Source organism: Anopheles ziemanni, chromosome 3 (genome assembly GCF_943734765.1).
Source record: "Anopheles ziemanni chromosome 3, idAnoZiCoDA_A2_x.2, whole genome shotgun sequence".
Taxonomy (NCBI): domain Eukaryota; kingdom Metazoa; phylum Arthropoda; class Insecta; order Diptera; family Culicidae; genus Anopheles; species Anopheles ziemanni.
Window position 1 is genome coordinate 54,047,202 of NC_080706.1, and position 9,172 is coordinate 54,056,373.

Consider the following 9,172-nt stretch of genomic DNA (forward strand, 5'->3'; position numbering starts at 1 on the left):
TGTCCTTTCTAATTGAGTAGTGTAAAACGTATCTCTTTGAACGATTGAACGCGTCTGTTGTACGAAAAAAAATGAAAGTATTTTCGCATGTATAACACCTTTCTACCTTTTCCATCCGTGATCATTGTTTCGATTAGATGATGAGGTGGAATACATACGATTTGTTTATACTCTTATTATCTCTCCAGATTTATAATCAATATATGTAAGAAGAACAAGTTGTTTGTAAAACACTAACTAGGTTACTTAAGTACTAACTGGCAAATACTTCAAAAACATTTACAAAACTGATAAAAGTATAATAAAACACCACATAAAACTAAAACAGAGCTTGGTGGTTCAAAATATAATGCAATTACTAATGTTTAATTATCATAAAGATGGTTATAAATATAAGAGTAGGGAAAGCGTAGTGCAACTAGCTTGGATAAAAATGATTATTTGTTATAAATGAAATTTGTCAAATTAATTTATGTAATATATGGAAAAATTCATAATGAAGATGTGAGTGATACTAGCAAAACCCCACCATAACTGCTGAGTGCTCTTGGCCCGACGAAACTCAATCCGAAACAGTTCCAATTCCGTATCCCGGCTTCACTACGGGCTACATACCATTCTGCTTTACGTTAGTCCCACAAATTTGTTCACTATTACCACGTAATCCACCTCTGTTGTAAACCGTTTCGGAAGCGAATCGAACTGAAAAACATAGATTTTCTTGTTTATTTTTAATTAAATAACTTTATTGTTTTGTTGTAAACTTGTAGATTTGTGATTTCTAAGAGCAGTATTCGAAAGAAGTATGAAAACGAAACGAGAGACAAAAATAGCTCATTACACAAGGAAAAAGGGAGTTCTTTAACAAACATGCCCCTACACTTAACGAACTGTAGGGAAAAAAGGAGGTATTATGCAATGTATTTGTGTGAAAATGTAACTGTGTACTTGTGTGTGTGTATGTATGTTTATGTGAAGAATCTTCTTCTTCTTCTTGGCGTAACGACCTCTTGGTCATGCCTGCCCGTTAATGGCTTACGAGACTTGTTTCCCTGTTGTACGTGGATAGTCAGTCCTCTCGTACAGGGGAGGGTCCGGTCACGGTTGGGATTCTAACCCACGCCGTCGAGGTGGTGAGCCTCGGCGCTCATGGGCCTATTTTCTAACCGGCGCTACCGCTCGGCTGTCGCGGACCCCCTCCCCCGCGGATATGAAGAATGTAAACATTATAGTTATAGGTGAAACAGTAACATTGAAAGATAATTCGGTGTTGAGGTAAGAAAGTTACGGAGTTATACGAAATAGGAACAAAAATACGAAAAGGATAAAGAGAGAAAGAAAGCAAACCCAATTTCTCGACATGGCTATGGTGGTGATGTCAGTAGTCGACCAATTTCTTCACCGGTTTCGGCGTACGCTCTCTCGGTCGGTTTGGTGTACTTCCAGCCTGGCCGCTACCACCACCACCGTTGCCTCGCGTTCGTACCGGCGAACCGGACCGCGAACGGCGCCCGCGTGATCCGGACCTAGATCGCCGTCCCCGAAAGCGTCCCGAACTGGCACCACTTTGATAGCCAGACCCGACGACGTCACCACTACCACCATGGTGGTATCGATCGTAGTCCCTCGAACGGCCGTACTCCGGCATCCGGCGACCTCTGTTGCCCCCGGTGCCCATTTGTCCCGTGGTGTCGCGCGACGGAAATCGTTCCCGCGACTTTGAACGCGATCGGTTATACCTTTGCGGTGATCGTCGCCGGCTACGATCGTCAAAGCGGCTTCCGCTCGATGATGGCGCAGGGGGTGGTCGTCCTGCGGTCATACCACCACCACCACCACCACGGCGTAGTGTCATCGGAGACATACCTCCTCCACCCGAACCGCCAGTGAATCCGCGCGATGAACCTCCACCACCGATTCCCGGTGCCGGGGGTGGAGTATTGCGTCGCCGTAGTCGACCCATATCGGCCCGGTACGAAGCCATCGGGGGTGGGGCGGACTGTGCCGTTGAACCACCCGAGTCTGACGCACTACGTAGGACGGGCTTCCGTTCAATCACGACACTATTCCCGTAACCTGCGGTACCACCCCGACCCACCATCAGCGACGGTGGGGGCCGTGAAGTATGTGCGTGCGATGGCATCTTCGGTGGTGGCACCGATGTTAGGAGCGGAGGACTTAACAAAGGCAACCTTTGCGGTGATGTCGAAGCATCCCTTCCGATCGCCGCTCCAGGACCACCGGACCGTTGCCCACCGTCACCGCCACCGTCACCGTCATCGGAGCTCCGATCGTCACCGGAGCTGGGCGATTTACTGTGCTCACTCTCCGGTGTGCCGTACTTGTGACGCAGCTCACGTTGCCGGCGCCGCAGCTTAAGGGCCAGCTCGCGCATCTCATCGTCACGTTCCTGCTGCTGCTGGATCTGGCGCTCCACTTTCTCGATCTCCGCTTTCTTGTCAGCTTTGTCTAAAACAAAAAAACAGCAACGAAAAGATCAAAACGCAAACCCAAGATTCACCGTTCCGCACACGATTGCGATCTTTGCTTTGGCAAGCCAAGATACGCATCGATCGTTAACATCATCATTTGGGGTTTGAAACGCAACAACATACGGTATACCACGTTGTTGCCTGTGGCGATATCCACCAGGTAGCAGAACGCCCCGCCACACTGACTCACATTGTTTGTTCAGCAGGATTTGCATCTTGCGCTTCAGCCGATCGCGCGGGTTAACCGACTTCGATGCAAGTAGGGACGTCGTCGTCGTCGTTGTAGTTGTCGGTGCGGGCCCACCACCTCCACTGACGGCGGCAGCAATGATTCCGACCTGGAAATGTGCCACCGGGTTGCGTGCAGGCGAATTTCGCCAAAATAGCGCCAGTCCCGGGTGCGAAGAGAGAACGCAAAAATAGTTAAACCGTCCACGCTGTCCCCATTCGCTGCTGAGTGATGTCTCTGGGACGATCCCCACTTGGGAGGCCATGCAGGAAGGAAGTCTTTGAATGATATGTGTTTGTGTGTGTATGTATTGGGTGGAATAGATGATGGGATGCGTTTGAATGATGTCTGAAGATGGACACTAGGGCAGTTTTTTCGTACGTTTGACCATTAAGTTTACCTCTTTTAAGAAAGATTTAAGAATTCGGTGAACAGAGATCGAACAAAACTCAGCAATATTACTATTTTTTCCTCGCTAGACATACAAATCACTAACACGTTTACCAATGTTACGTCAGCGAAAATGTAACGATGTTAGAGATAATGCAAACCTGTAAATTATTTTAATTTTCTATATTGCGTACCTATGAGGCAACAAAGAACAGTTGCCCGGTACCAAGTGTACGCTTCATAGCTAGAATCGACACACTCGAGGAAGAACGGCCTAGCTAAAAGCTGTCCTATAACATTTTGAACGGTGAATTTGACCCTATTTTAAAAATAACAAACTTATTCTGATATTTATGAATTTTCTTCTTTGTAAGAAAGCTAAAAACCTTTTTCTAAATAGAAAGTCAAGTCAAGTTATTATAATAATCTTATCATAACCGCTCGTATCACTGGTACACCTAGTCTTGGCTTGATAACTTATGGCTTTTTTGTTTATGTTCAAATTATAAACGTTTTCATGATTTCATACACCAATTGTTTATGGTTTAAACAGTAAATCATACTCATGGGAAGCTACACATAAATTGTCAGGCAGCAAGAAAAAAAGGTACATCAAAATGTAACACCAACGATTGTTTTGTGGCATTTTTCCCCCCTCTTTCCAACAGGTTGTATTAGGAACAATCTTTCGTTTTGGGTTTCATACCAAATTATTTGTTACAGTCCAAGGTAAAGGAAGGTTTTAACCAATCCACAAAGGGATTTGTAAAGTTTATACAGCATTAACCAATTGATTTAGACATGGGCAATCCTATCATAGCGTAAGGAATTGGTATATGATAAATTTAAAATTGAATTAGCACAAATTGATCATATTTAGGATGCTAAAACAACGATGCCAGAGACATAATTTCCTTAGGACGACTATTCGCACACACCACTGTGATGTGTCCAGACAACAATAAAGCAGAATTTTGGACGGTGGTGGACGGAGCGATCGGATTTTTTTTTTTTTTTGCATATTTTTGGTTACATGATTGTTGGTTATTCTTACTGACTTTGGATTCGGGCGCGCTGGTGCCGCCAGTGACCGTTTTACCAAACCTTAACGACGCACCGGAGCCGGCCGCTGGTGTTGGTGCTGCAGGCGAACTGCCGGACGTGCCGTAGCAGCCGGTGTCCGGTTTTTCCTGCTTTATCTGTACGATTCCTAGTTCTGCCGTGCTGGCAATTCTGTAGCAAAATGAAAATGAAACAAAAGGTTCGGTTAATGAATGCAGATGAAGTGAAGCAACCGAAACCGTTAGTGGTTAGTAAAATAAACGAACGAATACGCTACGCTACACTCACTTGCTGGTTGTTCCAACGGCGTTTTCTTCTCCGAGCGGTACGTCGGGAACGATCAGACCACGCGGTTTCCGATCGCCATCATTTGTATCTTCTTCGCCAGACGTGCTCAGCGCGTCGCTGGAACTTTCGTCCCCGCGGCGCCTTCCGTAGTACCGCTTGATCGGTACCTCCGGTTCCGGTTCGATCAGAGCGAGTGCGGCAATCGGTTTCTTTTCATCCACCACATCGGAGGTGGCCGGCTCACCGATAGCAGGTGGTGGCGGTGGCGGTGGTGGAAGTAAAGGAGGTAGTGTACTTAGAATCGCTTGTGGTGCCATCCCACCACTTGATTGCAGAAGTGGAGGTGGTTTTTCCTGAGAGACTGCAGTTGTTTGCGCACGAATCTTTTTGAACGTACGCGAAGGTGAGATTTCGCTGTCAGACGCTACCGTTCCAGAGCCGGCCCGTTTCGTACGTGCACTCGTCGCTTGTTGTGCTGCTGGCCGACGGGCCGACGGCGTCCTCGACCGTGATCGCGAGGATGAGGTAGATGATGACGAGGATGACGAGGAGGACCGGACAGCACTTCTTCGACGGCGCGAGGTATAACTTGGGGGCGGTGATCTTCTCCGGGGGCTCCAGCGAGGACGCGAACGAGTACGGGAAGGCGATCGAGAATGCGATCGAGAATGCGATCGTGATCTTGACTTGGATTTCGAACGTGCCGCTCGATAGCGGGAGTATGCTTGGCGCGTAGTAACACCCCTTGGGCCGGCTCGACCTGTGGCCGGTTCTACACCTCTCGATCGTGACCGACTCCGGTGACTTCCTCCTGCCCGTCCTCTCGGACGCCTTCGAGCACTACGTGTCCCGGCGCCGGGACTTTTGCTTCGACCACGGCTACGACTACGGCTGCTGTGGAAACTACGCCTCCGGCCACGGCTTCTACTCCGGCTATGGCTACTACTGCTACTTCGACTGCTTCGGCTACTGCTACGACTCCCTTTACCACGACTGTGACGACCCATAGCCGCCGTCCGCTGATACTGCATCGGTGGCTTTCGATCGCTTTCCTTTGACTCTTGTGCCTTTAGCTTCTCCAAGTTCTGTTTGACTTTATCCGCGTAGCTCACGGTACCTCCGCCCTCGGCTGCTGATCCCCCGATACCCGCACGCATACGGGACGCTTTCGACGATCCCGCGATCCCACCGAGTGTACTCATGTCCCGATTGAAGCCGAACGAAATCTTCGCATGAGCCTGCAGTTCGTCCTCGCCACCGAATGAGGTAATGTAGGTTATTTTGCCCGAGTTGACCGGGGACGGCGACCGGGAGCTATCGTTCGTCTCGACGAACGTCCTCGGCACCAACTCCTCCTTTGCCGCGTAACTCGGAGGACTGAGTGGTCGGCCGGCAAACTTACGCTCCCGCTGGGCACGCCTTTCCCGACGGCTCTTACGTCCGCTAAACATAATCTTCTCCTGTTCCTCCTCACGCGCCATTCGCAGTGCGTCCGCTTCGTCCGCGTCCTTCGTGAGGAAGGAGTAAAAGTCGTTACTCTTCATACCGTACTGGCGACCGCACGAGTTCAGCTCGTGGGCCTGCGCGTTACCGATCTTGTTGATGTCGATCGACACGTCCATGTCGACATCGGAGTCCGATTCATCCTTCATGCACTCGTCGAACCGAGCCGCTCCGCTGGCACCGACGGTCGACGATGAAGCATCGGACGACTTCTCGATGGCCGTTATCGACTGAACGAACGGCACGATCGGTGCCGATCCGCTGCCAGTGCCCGACAGTCCCGAGCCACCGGCAGACACCGTTTCCGTCTCTTCGTACGTGTAGCCTATGGCGGCCCCGGCGGAGGATTTTTTCTTCGATGCAGCTGCAGCCGCTTTCGTTTCCGCTTCCACCTGGGCGTTCACACCGAACTGTTCCTCCAGGTATAGCTGGTGGAGAAACTTTTCCTCGACCGTTCCTACCGGAAACAGAATGAAGAAGAGGCAAACGTTCAAGGCCCAACGTAACGTACGGCGGGATGGATGGAACACCGGAAAATTCCATTCCAGCGTCGTTGGATGCATAGTTACCCACCGAGGAATTCGTTCTGCGCCAGCACGCGGTACCTTTCGTAGTACATTGCGCGCTCGTCCGCATCTTCCTCCTGCTGGTCGGCAGCCTCCGGATCGGTGCGAGGCACTGGCGGAATATAGTCCAGATGGGCACGCACATCGAATCGATCGATCATATTGTCCTTCTGTCCTTGCCATGGCATCCTGCATGCGGAAGCGAAATACAAGCAAAAACCAAATCAAAACCCGACAAACAGACCACCCTTTAGAAAACGGTGTTTTGCGACAAGCTTCCACTGTGACTATGCAGGATCTGCCAAGCTGCGGCGGGCCAAGGGGTATAGTGGAGTAAACGGGATTTGAAAAATACAAGGTGTCCGCACACTGCACGAACAATCGGCACAATTACGACCGCCGTACGGGCTCTTTGGCGTATGAAAAAAAAAGTAAAACAGGAATTGCATTCGTAATGGGAACCAACTTGCAGCTGGGGTGTCCGAAACCGGAATACACCCTTTCTGTCCCGCCAGGGATGAGGTAGAAGGAAGCCACGGTGTACTTGTACGTGTGTATAGTTGCAATGAAAGGCTTAAGTTGTTTTTGAATGAACATCTAATAACAAATCGAAAGACGGGAGGACCAACTCCCAGGCATTGAATATCACTTGCATGATTGCGGGATTCTCGGCAGCTGTCGCTACGCTGGCGTCCAGATGGACCTTGCATTTGCGGCCGTGCACTTGAAGGAACTGCGTCGGGTCGGCTTTCTGCACACCGGGGTGGGCCGGGCAAACCGGGATGGACATAAAAAAAAAAAAAGAAAAACAGGCAAATGTAATCGGCAAGGTCAACAAATGTAGGGTTGCAACTTTTGTTTTGTTCGCCACGATGCGATTGAAAAGTTCTAACCCGGATGGGGCGGGAACCGGTTACACTTACGATTCGCTCGTAGAAGTCCTGCCTTCGTTCGGCACGCTTCCGATAGTCGACCAGCATGCCGCGGATCTTTTTCTCCTGTTTTCGCGCTTCGTGCCACATTTTGTCAAGATTTGATGTGTTGTTTTTGGTCTAAATCCCAACGTGCATTTGTTTTCTAAACTGCTATCTCCAATGCAACTGACGGTACGGTTTTTATGATTAACAACCGGGCGGTAAAAGTGCTGCGTACTACACTAGTTCACGTTTTCATCTTCCCGATGTCAGCATCCTTGGGGATGGATTTGCTTGCGGCGAAGTAAAAACAAACGCAACCACGCTGCGCTCTTCAACATCTTAATTTAACCACTCCACACTGCACTGTTGGCACTACTTGGACTAAACCTGAGGCCGTCAAAGGGAACTAGAGCGCCTGTAGCACCTGGGGTCTACGAATATGTTTATTTACACAGTTTGGCGGACTTCTTCAACGATGGAAAAGTGATCCGTCGACCCGGCGGTTTGTGGCAAAACTGGCATTTCATTTACACTACATGTTGTTGTTTTTCTTCTAGTCCACCCGGGTCACGAACACATTCGCATAGTGTGCACCAACCCACATCCATTCCCTGTATGAACACGTATGCAATGCATACGAACACATTCACAATGGCGAGCGAGTGTCATTTGTGACATTCATGTTGGGCGTTGTATATACCTTGGCAGGGCCAGCATTGGGTTTGCCCAAGGTGCGTTTTAAGAGAGGTAAGCTCAAAAGCCTGGTCGTGGCAGCCACATTGACATTGATTTCTGACAATTGTTCCCTGTTTTGTTTAACAATTGTGTGCCTCGCACGGCCAAACGGCCAAAGGCCTCAATTGAACTTCTGGAAATTGGTGTAAAATAACATTGATCTTCTTGGCGTAACGTCTTGGTCATGCCTGCCCGTTAAGGGCTTACGAGACTTGTTTCCCTGTTGTACGTGGATAGTCAGTCCACTCGTACAGGGGAGGGTCCGGTCTCGGTTGGGATTCGAACCCACGCCGTCGAGGTGGTGAGCCCCGGCGCTCATGGGCCGATTTTCTAACCGGCGCTACCGCTCGGCTGTCGCGGATCGACAGCATGTTCTTCACTATTAAAAATAACAACTTCTTCTTCTTTATTGTTCTTTTTTTGTATTCTTCTAATTTGTTCCCTTAAGCTGGCCGTAAACGTTGCGAACTTGTTCGCGCGAACAATTTGACAACCAGGCATTGCCTATGTTAAGGAAAGGAAAGGAAGATATCCTCTTATATCTTCCTTTCCTTTCCTTAACATAGGCAATGCCTGGTTGTCAAATTGTTCGCGCGAACAAGTTCGCAACGTTTACGGCCAGCTTTACTCGTAATCAGAGGCGTACCGACTCTGTCAGAACTCCTATGAAGGGGCTCGTCCTTTAGGACCGGCTATAATAGCCGTATGTCCACCCGCCGTCCACGGGAGGGATAATTCCTTCCGTTGTCAGGACACAAAAACTCGTGGTCCGCTTGATTGACTCAAACAGCACGAGATGTGCGGCAGCTAGGATTAGTCTGACTTGAGCTCCAGCTCGGCGTCACCACGCGGTCGTGCCGTAAGCTAACCTTACTTTTCCGCTAACTACTTCAGGAAACTTGTGCACTGCTAAACAAAACAGGGAACGATTGTCAAAAATTTCCTTTATTTTTCTTAAAAAATCTAGGCGATTTGTTCGGGATAAACTCA

At 49.1% G+C, this 9,172-nt stretch overlaps 1 protein-coding gene across 1 annotated transcript; it reads right to left on the reverse strand.

The window, feature by feature from the left end:
- Positions 1-1,268: 1,268 nt before the first annotated feature.
- Positions 1,269-7,945, reverse strand: LOC131286282 (CLK4-associating serine/arginine rich protein). The gene is made up of 7 exons (XM_058315214.1): positions 7,454-7,945; positions 7,184-7,281; positions 6,538-6,719; positions 4,462-6,421; positions 4,166-4,344; positions 2,683-2,799; positions 1,269-2,469 (listed from the first exon to the last, which is right to left on the reverse strand). The coding sequence occupies exons 1-7, from the start codon at positions 7,550-7,552 to the stop codon at positions 1,379-1,381; spliced, it is 3,726 nt and encodes a 1,241-aa protein (XP_058171197.1). The 5' UTR covers positions 7,553-7,945; the 3' UTR covers positions 1,269-1,378.
- Between the last annotated feature and the right edge of the window lie 1,227 nt (positions 7,946-9,172).

Bases quoted from the DNA above. Each gene is read 5' to 3' on its own strand.
- LOC131286282 (XM_058315214.1), bottom strand. From the start codon at position 7,552: ATGTGGCACGAAGCGCGAAAACAGGAGAAAAAGATCCGCGGCATGCTG. The intron at 6,720-7,183 runs GCAAGTGATATT...TTCCGCATGCAG, and splicing joins GCCGAGAATCCCGCAATCAT to GATGCCATGGCAAGGACAGA. The intron at 4,345-4,461 runs GTGAGTGTAGCG...ATTTTGCTACAG, and splicing joins GCCGTTGGAACAACCAGCAA to AATTGCCAGCACGGCAGAAC.